Source organism: Necator americanus, chromosome III (genome assembly GCF_031761385.1).
Source record: "Necator americanus strain Aroian chromosome III, whole genome shotgun sequence".
Classification (NCBI taxonomy): Eukaryota; Metazoa; Nematoda; class Chromadorea; order Rhabditida; family Ancylostomatidae; genus Necator; species Necator americanus.
Genome location: NC_087373.1, coordinates 26,586,224 through 26,603,687, shown reverse-complemented (window position 1 = coordinate 26,603,687; position 17,464 = coordinate 26,586,224). Strand labels below are relative to the sequence as shown.

The window sequence follows — 17,464 nt, the reverse complement described above, 5'->3', positions numbered from 1 at the left end:
CTTAGGCAACAATAACAATTGTATGCTTATAGATAAGATCTTTGCTCTTGAAAAAAAACATAAATAAAATTCAAAGAAGATAGTGCCCACAACTTTGTTGTTAAGAAAAACTCAATATTTCTGTACAGCGACCATGAATACACACAGTACCTATGCAAAATAACAACACGAATGCACTTTCAAGAGAACTGATATGCTCTCGTACCAGTATCTGCCATTTGAATACTTGCACTAGAATGTGCTTTTCTATATCTTTAGCACTATGTAGTTGTGTTTTCTGGAGTAGACGATGCTGAAAGGATGGATAACTTCTGGACTGTGTTGTGTGACTGCAGCATTGATAAGGTCACAGTTTGAGACACGTCCGATGTTCTCCTTATCATCTTCGTCCCACATCCCTCTGTACGCACAATACGGTCTAAATCACATATTATTGCTTTATTCCTGGCATTTTCAATGGTGACTTCTATTCTATACAGCACGTTTAAACGGTTAACCCATGCACTGAGAAATCCTCGTTTTGAAGTGCACAGACGGCCCGAATTTTGGTGGAGTTACGAAAGCAGCTACGCTCGAAGCGGTAGGATAGGGCTAGTCTGTGGTTTGAGAGGATGGTCCCATCTTGATCCCAACCACCTTCTACGCCGCGTCGCCACGAACGTGGCCGCTTCTACGATTGCACCAAGGTTCGACTTTCGATGGCTTCGACTCGCCCATAGCGTGGAAGCGAAATCATTACACATTTTTGGAGACAAATTCCCATAAAGATAATAGTTCAGTACCTAGTAGTACTTCAATTAAACTAATGTCAGAAAGTAAACTAACAAAGAATACAATTGAAAGTTTGTCTAGTGTAATATTCGTATTAGACCCTAAAAAATTTCTCACCATGCTTAAAATAGCTTTCTTAAGATTTTGGCCACTTAAGAGAGCAAGGTTAAGTAGTTGCAAATGGTGTGGTATGCACACAAAGGTGCACCCGAACAATAAAAGAAAGATTATGCTGTGTGTATATGCCCTACTGTCTCCGTTGTTATTCATTTACACGCTACACCACACACGCCCCAAGCATTGGTATACGAGAACAATGGATCTAAGCGGAATACCCCGAAGGTATGGGAAAAAAGTGAAATCTCGAATTTTCTAGAGAAGTCAATTTTTTACTTAGATTAATTAGCAGGCAGCCATTATTGTAGCAAAATACATAGTAGTTGCCACTATGTGATTCTGATATCTAGAAGTAGTTGTCCTGCTTGAGAAGAAATACTAAGGCACGGTTACTGAGACGTCAAGAAAGTCACCATAGGAGTAATTTCACTTTCGATTGTATGCACATGGGACAGCTTTGATTAGCGGAAGATAGGTCAATGAGGAAATGTCGAATTGATGTACCCCTTTCGACATTGAAATTTCAACTCGTAAAGTGGACTTCTTGTTGAAAGAAACACTGGAAAGCATAGTTACTATAATTTCGCTACTTTTCGTTGGACTTGCTCTTTCAGTCGCCATTTCTTCCTCATCATACTCCGATAGACTACCAATGAGAAATTAAACACTATTTCAATAATCAATAAAACCATACTTGTTTGGTTCTGTAGCGCAGTTGAACAACTGGAAAACTAAATAATTGGCACCCATCTGCTTCAGAGTGCCATGAACTTCGTGAATTGGCTTCCTGCTGAAGATGGCGTATACCTTCTTTGTCCGCTCTCTGAATTTGAGAAATTTGAAGAACGTGCAAAATTCTATCATATTTTCTGGATGTTCTGGTTCCGTTCACAGTTAAGGGTGTAATAAAATTGGTAAATTGTAGGAGTATATAGTATAGTGTAGGAATCACCTAATTCCAACATCTTCATAATGAGGGTGATTTAAGATAGGACGGAGTGTGGATAATTTGACATTGGCCATGACAGGCATAGTGCCACAAAATACATCGTTTGGTTTTGTTTTCTTCAGGATCCAATCAAAGAGTTGCTCCTGCTCCGGGTTACTGTATTCTCCTTTAATTCGCAATTGTTTCTCGATGTTTGCATTTCCTGAAATGGCAAATAATATCCCAAAAGAACCCACTGCTTCTATTTGCAACTGAGGGAACAGAAAATATACATATTGGATGTCAGGGATTCAACCTTCGAATGCCATCGCGGCTATCATTCCTACAACAAGGACAGCGTGAATTCGTTTGTCGAGCGCGATCTTGATAGCTCTGAAGATCTGAAATTACAATGTTGGACATTTGTAGACCATTAGTGAGCTATTCTTTTGCGGAACATTGAAAAGAAAGGATTCTGCCCAATAAGGAAAATGTACTACACCTAAGTGTCTGCTTTTGAGGAATAAAGAATTCTTTTCTATAGCGTACACATCAACAAATAATTACCCGTGGTGGTAGCTGAGCTCGTTATGGCAAGGATGGCTAGCTAAATGTCTACTTCCCGCTTCAGTATATGCATTGCCTTAGTACGCTGCACACGGTTAGGTACCATCAAATCTCATGTTGGTTAGAACGTTTTCAATTCTAGATTAAAGGCAACACCTTCACGGAAAAGTTCCACTCAAACCTTTTCTGCTCGTCAACTCCTGTGCCAAGCCCAATCACCTTCACTGAATCAGATATACCCGAAATTCTCATCCAGAGATTTCTCTTATGACATGATATCTCACACGATATGAGATTCTGTGATGGTACTTCACTGATAAAGTGCCATCACGGAATGTTCCCCAGAAAGTGCAAATCACGATCAGGAGCAAAAAACCTAGCGCAGCCCGCGGACCTGATTTTATATCTTCAGATTTTCTTCGGACTCTCATGGTGTCATGCGCTACATGTGATTCTAGCGGCGCACATGACGTTCTGAGCTCAAGAACCTCGTCAATGTCATTCAAGAAACTTCTGGACATTTTGGAAGACGATTGCGATGCGAATATCGTTTTGATTAATTGGAAAAACATGTTGTGCGTGATAAATAATGATAGACGTGATAAATTTTAGAAGAAAAATCAAAACATAAACAACTTGTATTGCCATGAATTCTCTATGATGTGGTGCACGACACTTCTCTACTTTTCACACCTACATGCTTTATTAGGTTAAAAGAACGTCCATTAATTATTTCTCAACTAAATGAATTTACGCGCTCTGTAGAAGAATGTGAACAAGCGTCCGCAGCGAGCAGAACATTGAGGACAACCTATTATTCAAAAGGGACTTTTGAACTAAAAAAAATCAGAAATTTCAAAAAATCACACCTCATTATTGGCAAGTATTGTGCAGCAGATGCACAAATGTGGTGTCATGAACAACTTCAACCGCATGACTAACAAAGCCATCATACTATAACAGAAAGTTTGTACCGCGTTATAAAAGACCTGAAATGTCCTTCCTTAGATTCAACATGCAATAGTTCCATAGTTCATGAATCTACGGCACTGTCCTACCTCCGAGTGAGGCTTTCCTTTCACTTTGCTCCTCCACAGTAGTTCATTCCTTTCGGTGAAGAAAAAATATATCACGAACACAAAAACACCCAAGAAAGCACACGGAATGAGCCATGTTGCAGATAATTTTTGGAGAGTCTTAAATTTGAGTGAATATTTGTTGGAGAAGAAGCTAACCGCACAAGTAGACATCACTGAGATGACAAAAGCAACTTCGACTTTCACATGGTTTGAATCTGAGAATAATCACCTCAAAAGGAATAAAGTCGAACTCTGCCGAACACGTGTAAAGGCGAGTGTGGAAAGTGGAATAATTGGAGAATTTTGAACGTAAGATATCGGAGATGTGAGCCTGTAATTCTGAGAATACGTACAATATACCGCAATTCCCATTGAAAAAGTGATTGTATCCTATGGTGCTCTCCACTACCGTGAGAGAACGGCGCTACCGTGACAGAACGACTGCATAAGCTCTAGTTCGAAAAAAAGAAATTCTACATTTTACTCACGTCGTCTTCAATTTGAAGTAGCTTCGATATACCTATCTTGATACCAAGAGTTGCGGCAACAAAGCATGATGAAGAAACGGCAACATACAACGGGCGAAATGAAATTTTGTCAAGAATAGGATCCATTTGGACCAGTATCTGAAATGAGAAGCTGCACAGAAGCTTTTGGAGAACAAAATCATCGCTGAGAAAAAGAAAACGCAGCAATGTTGCAAGCAACTCGTTGCATTCGATTGTTCGACAGATACCCACCAAAGAAGCCATGATGCTAGCGATGTAGAGAGAGGTGAGCAACATTTCGTTTCCAAATAACATCAGACATGCTACTACGAATGTAACCTGAAATAATGTAACCTGAAAAAAGCCACATTGGCAACGACACCATTACGTTGTGCGGTTTTATTACGGTTCTTCAGAATAAGAAGGAAACAGTCATTTGGAATTGGAAACGTTCTGCGAAGTTTGTGCTCTCGCAACCATCTCGTACGTTTCTGAACAATGCAGTACCACCTACACTAATAGTTGTTTTTCAATTTGCACACAATTTTACGCATTATTTTTTTTTTGAAATATCGAAACTTTAAATGCAAATGACACGATTTTGTTTTCGTAGTTAAACGCTCCGTAGTTGAACGCAGAGATAGCAATTAACTAATAAATTGATCTATAAAGTAGGCTACTTGGTTTTTAACACACGCATACCCTTTACAATTTAGATTTAGATCCTTTAGATTCTTAATCAAACAATGATGATTATCAGTTTATGTTTTTATCACAATTGTCTATTACAACGTTTCATTTTTCTCGGAAGCTTTTTTACAACTCCCCGGGACCAGAAGCTGGTGGGCTGAGACTTAAAGAAGAACTCAGCAGCGAATTTAAGGTCAGTGAAAGAATTGAACTGTGTTTGCTTCAGGGAATGCTTTGGGCCGGAACAAGTGGTAGTTTGAATTGACGACGGCTACGTGCATGTCGTTTCCGACACTCGTCGCCAACTTGAAATCATGGGTTCAGGAAAGGTCTCCTATCCACCATATTCTCCACACCTCTCTCTTCTAGCTTCCCGTCCCACCTCCCGGGATTATAAGCTTCGCAAAAAGATGATGTATTAATCATGAGCGTATTAATCATAAATGTCTTAACCATGATCGTTGTGGTGGACAATCACATCGATAATCAATTTGTGATTAACTATGTGATTTGTGAAGGTTATGTGGAAAAAAATAAGTGGCCAAGCTAATAGCTAACTCTGTCGTAGCCGTTTAAACGCAAGTACTACCAACGTGACTGTTCAGTAAGAAAAGGAAAATGAAAAGAGAAAGTGTGTGAAATGCCAAAAACCAGCATAGTTTGAATTCTCTAGGAATATTGTGACAGATACTCATACCAAATGGGCGTTAAGCAACGTCTCCATCGTCCTCCGGGGAACAAAGTCGAAAGCGTATACAATGAAAAGACATCCGACTTGCGTGAAAAAAGCAAACTGAGTGAATTGCCAAAAAAGCATGGCGAATATGCCGAACAGAGCTACAGCCATAGAATAGAGAGCACCAGAGCACTGGTTCCTAAACATTGTAGAATACATATGCGGGAAAACTTCGAATTTAACGATCACTACAGAAGAACGGTCAATTTGGGAACAACATCTGCGTGATAATGTAGCACTCGACTAGACAGACAATTATTGCACTAGTGAAATTTTGACCCACTTCAAAATGTACGTAACGACAGCAATTTGTGCAATAATCATTGGGAAAGCGAAAGATTCGCGGAGAGGTGGCGTCCATTGCACCCTCGTCGCTTCACCATGGTTGAACGCAAAGGCGAGAACCGCGACGAGTCCTCCGAGAAGGGAATCGCTGGAACAGTCACGGCTTATCAAAGGTTCAAAGACTTTGAAATCCTTTACTACGGAGAGTGTCGTTTGCCGGAATTGCTGAGATATATCAGGTTTCCTTATGAATCATAATTTCCGACATATACTAATAACTTTTTGCATGTCCCAACCCTCAGAACTGTACCGGTGCTTCTTCCTCACAATATTGACGGCTGTGGCGAAAACACCAGCTTCATGTTATATTGTCACTCATAAACTCTTCATTCTAGAACCATTAAAAATTTTAAACGAAGCCAGAATCAGGGAAAACTATATCAGAAGAATAATTTGTGCAGAAAGAAGCCGTCGAAGTCTTCTCCAGATTATACTCCCGAGAAATACGCACAAACATATTACGAATATTAAATAAAATCATAAAACATGGGTAATCTACCGGAAACTCCTACACATCTCTTCCTTTCGTTCTTTTTGTAGCAGAACTACAATTATTCGAGCCAAAAAGGCTTATTCTATCTAATAAACAAAAAAAAAGATGTTTTGGTTCATTTAACTCGTCTCATCTACCTTGTCGAACATTTTAATGGGATATTTTTCCACCATGACCCATTTCGAGTAGAACCCATTGAAAGAAGTGGGTTGTAATAACGTTGATTTCGTTTTGTTTTACTTGAAATAAAAGCTATCACGATATTTCGGAGAATTGTGGGAATGAAAGTGAAAATAAAGGGAATTCTTTGGAAATAAATGAAGTTTTCCTGGTCGGAATTACCAACCTCTTTTTTGCGATAAAATTGCTTAAACATTGGTGCAACTTAGTTCAAGAGACTAGAAAGAGGGCTAGGACAAACTTTGAAGGGCTTATACAATTCCTTAACGAAAACCCGTTGCTAATGCTACTCTGCCTCAGCCAACGACATAAAAAGTGAATGAACTCCAAGTATAAAACAGCGTTTTAAGAAACACGCACACTCGCTGAAAGAAATTTCTGAGGAAATGAAACTCACTAACCTTACAAGGATACCCAATAAAAATATCCAACCAGCTGTGGTACCAGCCAGCGCGAACACATGATTGATGTAGAAGTAGTGGGAATTTCCCACTCCTGAGAAATGGAATACATTCAACTCAGAATTCATAACTTAGCATATGTTTGTCCCCTTCACGTTCGTGTTGGGTTCGTTATCTCAAATGCAGACAGCTAGATCAAATGTTTACAGTATGAACGTATCGTAGACTAGGAGTTCTCTCTAATACAGCTGTTGACCTGATCTACTTACTAAGTGGAGATGAGAGCGATGTTTGCTAAATAAATTGCAGTTCTTCACCGTGCACGTGCAACTGAACGGTGCTCACTCACTGAGGGCACTTGCACGAGAGCCATCACTCGACCAACCTTCACAACTTTCAACTGGTGACAATTCTCCTCTATTCACCGTCCAACATCGCTCCATTTTCCATCCCAAACCATTTGTTAACGCTCTGAACTGTCGATAAACGAACGAGAGCAACACCTGTAAAAGCACCTCCTGATTTCGCGTATGCCATTTTCAAAATGTTTGAATGTTTCTAGACATGTTGAGTAATCCTGGCAATTATTTTTAAGCGGGTTTTTGAAATGTTCTATTTCTCGATTTCATTCAGAAAGTAGGGTAGTTCGCCCTTTGAGCTCACAACTCAAGGGATTCGAAGCAACAGGAGATGAGAAGTTGAACGGATTTCCATATCATTTGGTAGCTTTTGAACCTCCCCATTTTTTCTAACTATTTCTTATATTCTCATTCAGAAACAAATAACTGGTTGTCGAAAATTACGATATCCTCTAAAATGTGAAAATGAGGAGAGCCAGGGATCCTGATGTATGTGACGTCAAAGGACTCGTCTTCTTGTGATTACAAAAAGCTTCTCCCTGTCCTTCCAGCAACCACAGGCTCCATAACAAAAACAACTTCTACCCCGAAAACAACTTTGGTGAAGACATGGTTGGAACTTTGGCAAGAAGTTGTGGTTGTAAGAAACAAAAGCTTTCCGCCAAATTATGTGAAATGCGTTGAACTAAAATTGTAGAAACTAAAATTTTTATTAATATTAATCGAAATGATTCTGTGGGAAAATTGTGAATTTCTAGTTATTTTTATCTTTTGTTTTCCGGACACCGAATGAAAGGTTAGCTCGATTGACCGGAAATGGGATGAAACTCCAATACATACCTCAGGATACAGGTTGAACCTTTTCAGCGTGTTTATTGTGTGCCCATATTCGGTCACGTTGTCATGTGTTATTTGCTGAAGACCGTCAAGAAACGATGGCGCATTAATAATAGTCTTGTAGTAGGAAAAGTAGAGACCCTGAAGTAATACAAAAATATGATACTAAAAAATAGAATAGAATACTATTCTTGTGGTGAACGTTTTTCTTCTGCAGCTGCCAATTTTATTGATCGCGTTAATATCAAACCAGAATCGCCTGCGGTCGATTATACACTAGTACGGTTCTTTGGCGATTGATTGTTGTTGGGTTCCGGAATTTTACTAATCTCCAGTGGCACAGAACCTGCGTTTTTTTTTGGCAGCAAATGTAAGGATGCTTTGGATTCGTATCCGCAGACCCAGTACGAATGTAGCTAATTGGGACTTTTATCGATCTTCGTTCTTCGTTCATCACTACGGATGATGGCGATATCTGGGAAGAGAGATGAGAATCGTATTTTCGACTGAACATTATCAATCGTGGACGTTCGCCTCCCGCTGGCTAGACCTATGACTGCATTTTCGCGGAAACTGCAACCGTGGCCAGACATCACAGAGGTTCGCCCCTGAAGTACTTCTCACATCTCACCTCACCGCATACTTCACGTACCCTCATCGCATTTACGTGACTCTTCTGGTAATACGCAAACTCTCTTCCCGACTTCTCTGCAATTCATTCTAGTATGAGTTGTTCAAACACTTCTTTCCGTCATTTTTTTCCCTCCATCCCTTCTCAACTCAATCATTTAAGATAGTGTTGGATAAGTTAGCTTTTGACGTTCATTCCAGAAATCTTTAATAAATCAACCAATAGTAGTAATAATAAAATGATAAATTAATGTGGTAACATTTTATAAATCAATCAGTAGTAGTCGTTTCTGAGAGACTTATTCCACTCCCAGTGATTTTATGTTGCAAAAAGAATACTGTCAACAGATCAGATGTGCTGGAACTTGGACGATTTTGCTTCGCAGTGGATTTCGGTGCGAACAGAAAAACCTGTTATTGAAGATATTGTCATTTTTAAGATACAACCGGTTCATTATTTCTGCAAGTGAAGCAACTTTTTCCCGCAAACGCCACACATTCTAAAACAATGCTTTTTTTGAAATGTCCTAAAATAATAAATAAGTAATAGTTAAAATACTATGCAGATCGACAATATTGACAAGTCCCCTCCGTTCTCTCCGTCCGTGCGCTTTAAATTTAACGATATTCAATAAAGATTTGTCATTGCTTTGTCTTACCGTATACTTTATCATACGGTAATAACAAGTTGATTGCAATCAGAGGACGCACCTCTCTATCTCAATGGATATTTTAGAAGTCGTTCATGAAATTCTGCAGAAAGTTCCAAAATTTCTCTTTTCTTCACTCCATATCCGCTAAACGACAAGAATCTTATTACGTATTAATTATTTTTAAAAAATTCCACTTATAATTTCCATGTACTTATAGCAAAGCGTATAACAATTACTCTGTGTTGCGGTAAACAAAAACAATTTCTAGTCCCTTTCCTACCGTGCTACGATATTCACATAGATGAGATGCGCATTTTCTCCAGTAGCTGGCAGGTGTGCGTACATTAAAACTGCCCTGAAGGCGCGAGACTGTGGTACTGTTTTATGTGCAGCTGTCCAGAAGCTCTGTCGAGGTCGTAGATACATACAATTGTTGCCAAAAACATCCATAAAGTTCATGTAGAACATGTTTCGACTTTTAAGTGTTCATAGTTCATGCTGCTACGTTCGAATTTCTTTGAAATTGGTCCAGAAAAAGTGCACCCTCAACAAGTTCTCTTTGTCCATAAGACTTACAAAGGACAACCGTATATTTCGGTTAATTTCCTCTTACTGTGCTCTTAATACGTCCAAAAAGTTCGACATAGTCCTTTTTACCTCGCCGTTTGCTACGAATACATTATAGGCGTTAGCTGCAATTAGCTCTAAAATGAGTTTCTTCTGTGGAAAACATTCATTGTCCTCTCGTACATACTCTTACTTCCTTTACTTCCGTTACTTTTCTCCCAGGGAAGAAAAAAAAACAATTTCCTGCTTTTACAAACGCAACAATATTCCTTTGTTCTTCCAATGTTTTTATGGGATGACGAGAACTGTGTCTATTCTAAGACTACACAAGAAATTTCCAACATTTTTCTAGATTAACACGCTCAGTTTACAAGGTATATTTTGTTCCTCATAAAATTACAATCATAGAAAAGATTAGAAGTAGCGTCCAGTGAAATTTCCTATGCTGGATTCAAAATATCACAATGGAAACGTGAACCACCATCTAGAAAGCCGGAATTCAGGGCTTTACGAACTCAGTGGTCTCAAATCGCTTAACGAAGCAATTCTTTACAAAATTAGACGTAGAGAAGTGAACCCGCATGGAATGCACCGGAATTCTTTGAGTGGTTTCAGTGGTCGATCGTTAGGCAAAATCTGTGGAAGTCTCTCATCGCTACGCTTCTTTTAAGGGATCAGAAAATTCTGATACTATACTCAGCTGGAGCGCAGGTACGGGTTTGCATAGCAATACTTCATCCATCTGAACGAAATAAAAGTAGCCTCGGCGCTCAGATTAACTTTAATATTTGCTGTACATGTGCTTACAACGCTTTACAGGGCTGAGTTTCGGAGAACGTTAACTGCGCTACGTGATTACGCTTAATAAAGTTGCTTTTTATGAATCACTGAATCACTGAATGTTAAGAGACATAGGATGTCGAGAATGCGATCATGCATACAAAAGCGGATTTATAGTTTTGCAAGTCGGAATGCGATTATTTCTAGGAAAAAATCGATGGAATGGAGTATAAACAGGTCCATGACATGGTGACTTTTTTGACCAACACATTATTCTGACTATTATTTAATCCTGGCTGCAATCACTAAATTTTTCAAAAGAAAGCTAGCAGTGAATAGCGAATTAGTAAGGCGGATAAGGGATAAGGGCTATAGCATTAATCAATCCGTTTGGGATGCACCACCACGTTCACTTCAATTCAGAATCGTTTGAGGTTCACGAACGTGTAACTGGCCTATGTAATGACTTGTGGAGGCTGGCCGATGTGTCAAGTCAGTGTTTTTATCCTCGCAGAAAAGTCTGGCACAAATTTATCGACCCCGGAAGGATGAAAGGCTTGGATGGGACTTGGGCTATTTCGAACCATCGTGCATTCACAGCGCAACCTTTTACGGACTGCGTAACACCGCCCAGCAAAACAGTAGATAATATCAGGCAGAAATTTAATATTCTTAGGAAACTACTACGAAGAGCAACGGATGGAAAGATTCAATGCGAGGTCTGGTCGAAAAAGGAGCAGGATAAGTTCAAATTTGTAGAGGGTGACACCACTCGGTGAAGATGTCGCCGCCCTTTGCTCGCCGTTTAGGTTATTTAAAGACATCACCCCACGAATCTGAGGTGGTACTGAACTCAGGTGGAGTATTCGTATACGGGATCATACAGTATGGAGAGGGGGGTGATTCCGTCCATTTCTTCCTAATTGCCGTAAAAAAACAGCCCGGAAGATACGGCTTCGGCTTCGGGCGTTCCGGCGCGCTATTTTCCACAAGAAGTTCGATTGGAGCGCGCCAGCCTTGTGCACGCGTCGCATCATCCGGGCAGTTTTTTACGGCAATTAGGAAGAAATGGGCGGGATCACCCCCTTCTCCATAATCTACGATCCCGTATACTCCACCTCAAATCCGTACCACCTCAGATTCGTGAGCTGATGTTTTTACTCATGAGAAACTCCTTAAGTTCCACCTGATTAAGAAAGACACCTTGATCCTTCCACTAAGAATCGTAATCCGTAAGAATAGATTTCTGCTGAATCAAAAAACAACAAAAACTGATATTTACAGTACTGCAAGAATTACTAAAGTTGATAAATATATCAGCAGATTCAGAAACTTCTAAATACATGCTCTTTTCGTTTGGGACCTATGGATTAGGATATCTGATGGATTTTGAGAATATATTTCTTGAACATTTTCCCCTGGCTGAACAGCAATAACGGAGCTTAAGAGTATCCCTGGTATTTTTCACGCTGAAAAAGAGGAAACCGTGAAAGAAATACTACTATGTTTACTATGTTAGATGTGCTTTGTATGACGAGGGGATATTCAACAGCGGACGCGTAACAGTAGTTCCTTTTTTAGAATAACACCTCTATTCTCCAGCTCTAACTTATAAAGACTCCTCGAAAAATGCGTCAGTGTAATTGCTAGAATGTCTTGTCCTTTTACATGACACCACAAATCCCAAACCATGGAGAAAAAACTGCGCATTTACATTCAAACTACATAATAAATCAAATATACTCACCATTTCAGTTCTGTAAGCCATTTCTCTTTCAAAATCAGCCAGATGCGAAAAATGTCTGTCATTCTCGAACAGTGTCGATAAATGTCTTGTATTCAGCACTGAGAATACGATCGCTGAAAAGAAAACTCTTTCCGGGTTTCATTTTACGCAATTTTGTACATGTGATTCAGTAAATATGTAATAACATACAGGCGCATGGATAATACTCTATGACACATTCAGCAGGCACTATTGAAAGGTGTCAGATCATACTCAGCACTTCTAATACAACCAGTACCATTTCATAAAAGCAAAGTTCCTGGACTAGATGATAACGTCTAATCTCAAATTTCGTGCGTGCGGTGCGGACGTGTTCGCACAGTTTGCTAATGTTTGTTCGATATTCATAACCTTCACGCAACGATCTCTTCGTGTTTTTTTTTGCGATAATTTTGACCGAGAAAAAAGTGTCAACATTACTAAGCTCGAAAATTAGAAAAGTTCTCTTTGTACATAGCTTAAGTTATGAAAACTTTCGCTACGCATCCAGCTTTTCTTACCTGCGGTAGTTATAAAGTCATGAGGGTTAAACGAAATTTTCGAATAAACTAAGTCTTTCTCTATCTTTGGAATACTTTTCTTGGTGTCATTGATGTAGAATGTGATGTGTGTTCATTATATATTCACATAATGTTCAGCGGCTAAGGGATCTGTCTACGCATCACATCACATCTGAAGTCTTTTCCAGAATGTACAACGGAAAATCTTTTATGTGCTAAATGAGCTTTAGAAAAACCATTTCCGAAAAATTCGGAAATCCTTCTATCCGAGATCCAAAAAAATTTCTATCATACGGACATGCAAGACCGCATTAGTATCAATTGACGTGACTTTTTGATGGTTTTTTGTTCGCGAGGCGCGTAATCGCCCATTCTATCCTTCGGAGAATGGATGCGGCGTGTGCGATTGTGGATTATTTAGCGTATCGAGTGCATATACGGATGAAGTATCGTTTATGATCTCGATCGTCGTGCGGTGCGCAACCAGTTTCACCCCCACGATTACGTAATTTGTAGGTGTGTGGCACAGTGAATGGAATTGCGGAAGAAGCGTATGTGATGTGGGAGGGAGGGTAGCAGGCGAAAAAAAACAGCTGAGCGCTGATGACAAGAGACCAGTTCTTTGTCGCTGTCGGCTACAATGCACACACACTATGGCATGAGTGCTACCCACATACGTGTGCTGCGAACGCTGCTCCCGTTTTTGCTGCCAGAAAGCCAGTCTTCAATCGCTACGTTGAACGTTTCACGCTCTTGAACCGTTTGAAGCACACGGAACTTGCCTCTCTTGAGAATTAGGTTGAGGAATAAGCTCTGCCCGTTTTTTCCTATTTATTAGGTTGAATCATTAATAACTTTCGTTTTCTTTTTCCACACATTTATTTTTCAATAGCATAGAAACTAGAAAAAAATTGTGGCGTATTAAGCTTCTATGCCACGTCTCTTGTTGTTCGAAGTGGAATTTGTTCCACATTGACTTCAAAATGCTAACATCGAAGTCTGAAAGGCCGCCCCTACCTCCACCCCTTTGGTTTCTCCTTCAAGGTCACCTCTCCAGAACGGAATTTGCCAAACCAACTTCTTACCGCTCGAGCGGTTATCGCTCCATCATCATACACACAGATGTTTTTCCGAGCCGTGGCTGCAACAGCATCACCTTGTTTTGGCTCCCAAAGCATCAGATGGTCTATGTGCGTTTTTTGATTCCACGTTTTCAAAGTGAAGAAGAAAATTAAATGAAGGGGGGGGGGGAGGCAGGGTCGAGTTAACAAAAATCCCTAGTTTGGGCAACCAGCTGTATGCGTAAACAATAACAATAGGTACCATGTACCTGGGCCGAATTTATTTATGACTCAACCTAGAATTTATGAATAAGTGCAATTTTGTGAAATACTGCAGAAAAATTGACCAACTTAAAGCACCTCACCCTTTACTGCTATTTATTTATTGAATGTTAATTTCTCAAGAAGAAACTTAGTCAAAGATGTGTCCTCCGCTGCTTTTCTTAACCTGTTCTCTTTGTCCGTCCAGCTTGATTCATCTTTGATGGTCCTCACTAGTTCTGAACTAGGACAAACTGTCGTCTACCCGCTTTTTTTCGCTTTAATCCTCTTCTTTTTCATGTGTCTTCCCATCTTTCTGACTTTCTCTTTTCTTTTATATTCTTTTTTCTTTTTTTTCCATATTTTTAGCTTAAACGTCTTTCTTCCCTAAATAAACTAAAAAACTTTCAATCCCCCATCAATCCATCACTTGAATGTAAATTTCTGGCGCAACTAAATTCCAATGATTTCTTGTCATTTAAGCGAATGGCGGAGATAGAAAAGACTAAAAAAAGCCAAAGACACTTTAGCAATGGTAAACAGTTCGACAGAATGAATTTTACTTGGGAAAGCGGACACTTGTGTTTTGGTTTCACTTCCATAACATAAATCAAAAATATGCTAGAACTAGGTTACATTGAGTCACGTAGATCCGCAGATCGCCCTAGCGTGACCCGTTCTTATGCTATGGGAAGACGACAAAACGACAAAATCGCTCCATTTCTGGTTTGTTCGAAGTTTTCGGTTCTTGCGGAGTTGTTTTGCACTCAGTTACGCAATCGCCATGGATATGGATCAATTCTTTCACGTTCTTCCAAATTTCCCTCTACAAGATGTTATTTTTCTTCAAATCTGTCAAAACAAAGTAAAGTCTTCCATAAAACATATGTCATTCTTTTTTCTTATTATTTTTTCTTTGTGAAAAATTTCGAAAATACATAAGTTTGAAAACATAAAAATTCTCGTGAGAACAGAATAAACGTCTCGAAATATAAAATGAATATGAAAGGAATAAATATGAATACAAATGAATACGAATATCGTAGAATTCAAGCAGCAATTTCATTCAAGGTCGTCTATTTTAATTTAATTTAAACGATACTCCAAAAATAATTAGCGACTCCTTTATCAGAAAACATTATACCCAAGTAGTTGTCTCGTAAAATCCTTCATAGAGAAACTGAGCAAAAATAAAAAAAAGAAATGTCACCTATGTGACATATGTTTGGACTGCAGTAAAGACCATTGATACCAACACTGTACTCTATTCAAAAATGAGCAAGTTTAACGTTATCAACAGCTTCGCAAAGATTTTGGTTCTCAGTTTTACCGAAGCATTTGACTGATTAACACTCTATCCAAAGAAAGCATAAACAAATTTTAATATAATGAAGTAGCTTAGGGTCCGGGCAAACTTAGAACCACCTTGGGAGGTCACCACCACGTCTGCGCAGTCGAAGTCTGGCCACTGCCTAAGACAAACCATCTTCGTCGTCTACTCGGCATCGACGGTTCGACATAAAATTTGTTGTAATTAGAAGATTACTGCAACTTACTAACTTTGACCTTTAAATATTTTATTTCAATGTTATGGTCTTGCAAAAATTCTTGCCGCCGGTCATTTTTAAATCCTCTTTCGTCAAACTAGGTTTGGAGAAATGGAGAACAAAAAGAACTTTAGAAACTGAGTAATTTGTATGTTAAAGCTAAAACAGCAGCGGAAAACGAAAATAAATTTAAAATATTTAAAAGTCAAAGTTAGTAAATTGCAGTAATCTTCTAATTACAACAAATTTTAGAAGTTTGTTATTGGTCTGCTTCACCTCATGAGAATCTTCTGTGTAAGTGGATATTTGCTTTTATTACTAGAGACTTTCAATAAAAAGGAGAAATTGAGTTTTGTTATTTTTTTCTACCTACAACCACATTTGAGTTCTCGGTTTTGTGTACGTTGGCCTTTCTGTATCTTATTCGGTTTCGTCTTATCGGCTTTTCATTGAGCCCCTTTCATTGCTCTGTTTTCATCTGAGCCACATTTTTCCATTCTTCCATTGGTGATCACACTGTAGAGCGAAAAATAATACGGTGACAGAATTATATACTAGAGCATAACAAATAGTAGACATATTTCCTTCAAGAATAGACATTAAAGTGAGCATTGGTCAGATTTTCCTCAAATTTGGAGGACAGAGAGGTAATTAAGGGAGGTCGGAGAATAAGAGCGGATTCCAACATTTAATGTAAAGAAGTATAATACATAATTTCCGTTGCAAACAATCTGAAGAGCGGGGAATCGCTTGTGAAAAAAGCATCGCTCGCATTTCAAGCGTTGCTTTCTTTTTTTTGCTGCATAACAAGCATACGACGATAGGATATCTGCACAATTGAATGTGCTAAGTCACGCTAACCATGGTAGTTTACGGTAGATATCGTGTAAGAAACAGTTCCTTCAATTAGCCGTTGCTCCTCATAAAATCTTCTCAGCAACATGTTGAATGGGTTGTTTTCCAGCACTGTCACGACACTGTTTTCCACTATTAGTCAGTTACTCACAAAGACATGACGATAATACCTTCCTTCTATTCTTATTTACTACTGCATCGTTTACCAGTTTCGTCGCCTCGGTCAGACACAAAACGGGATTCGTTGTTGGTGACCGCGTTGCCAAAGATTTTTCTGCATTTGACTCTACACAGTGGACTGTGCTCAAAACAGTAAATACAATTATATTCATCGTGGATACGTACGAACGTTACCGATCACCTCGTACCTCCACGATCGATTATTAACCTTTAACCTTCACAGAATAGTTTTTCTCATTTTCTTCGCTTATTTTCTCTTTTGCGATCGTTGAAATGAAATGGGACCTTACGTGCACTTTCTTTAAAAGAGGTTAGAGAGGACGAGCATGAAACTCGTTTGAATAGAAGTGGTTACAAAGCAAATAGAGGGAACGTATGTGCATTCGGGCGACTGTCAACAAACACTGCGACAAATTGGATCCTTTTCGTGAAGAACAAGTGAAAACTATGCCCCAATTCATGTTCAGCAATTCCACTGGGGAAAACTCATTAATTTCATCTCCAACTGTGCTCTATGAAAAAAAAAACGCCGCTAAGTGTTATTTCGCCGCCTGATTACTATAGCAACTCTCTCTTCAGCTGTATCTAATCGACTTCATTTGTCTCCACCTCACGACTTTTCTTTAACCCGAAAAGAAATAAATTATTATCTC

At 39.1% G+C, this 17,464-nt stretch overlaps 1 protein-coding gene across 2 annotated transcripts; it reads right to left on the bottom strand.

The window, feature by feature from the left end:
* Positions 1-246: 246 nt before the first annotated feature.
* Positions 247-15,749, bottom strand: RB195_011024 (uncharacterized protein; the record flags this gene model as incomplete). 2 transcript variants are annotated; one of them, XM_064192271.1, is made up of 16 exons in its annotated part: positions 247-418; positions 1,583-1,711; positions 1,841-2,039; positions 2,133-2,217; positions 3,253-3,372; positions 3,442-3,579; positions 3,692-3,793; positions 3,951-4,088; positions 4,203-4,289; positions 5,338-5,515; positions 5,660-5,809; positions 6,796-6,889; positions 7,181-7,298; positions 7,995-8,132; positions 12,369-12,481; positions 15,713-15,749. In XM_064192271.1, 16 exons carry the CDS (start codon positions 15,747-15,749, stop codon positions 247-249), a joined length of 1,998 nt encoding a protein of 665 aa, XP_064049854.1. The 2 variants fall into 2 exon arrangements, with proteins under 2 accessions (XP_064049854.1, XP_064049855.1); XM_064192272.1 differs by lacking the exon at positions 15,713-15,749 and having other exon boundaries at positions 12,369-12,389.
* Positions 15,750-17,464: the final 1,715 nt, after the last annotated feature.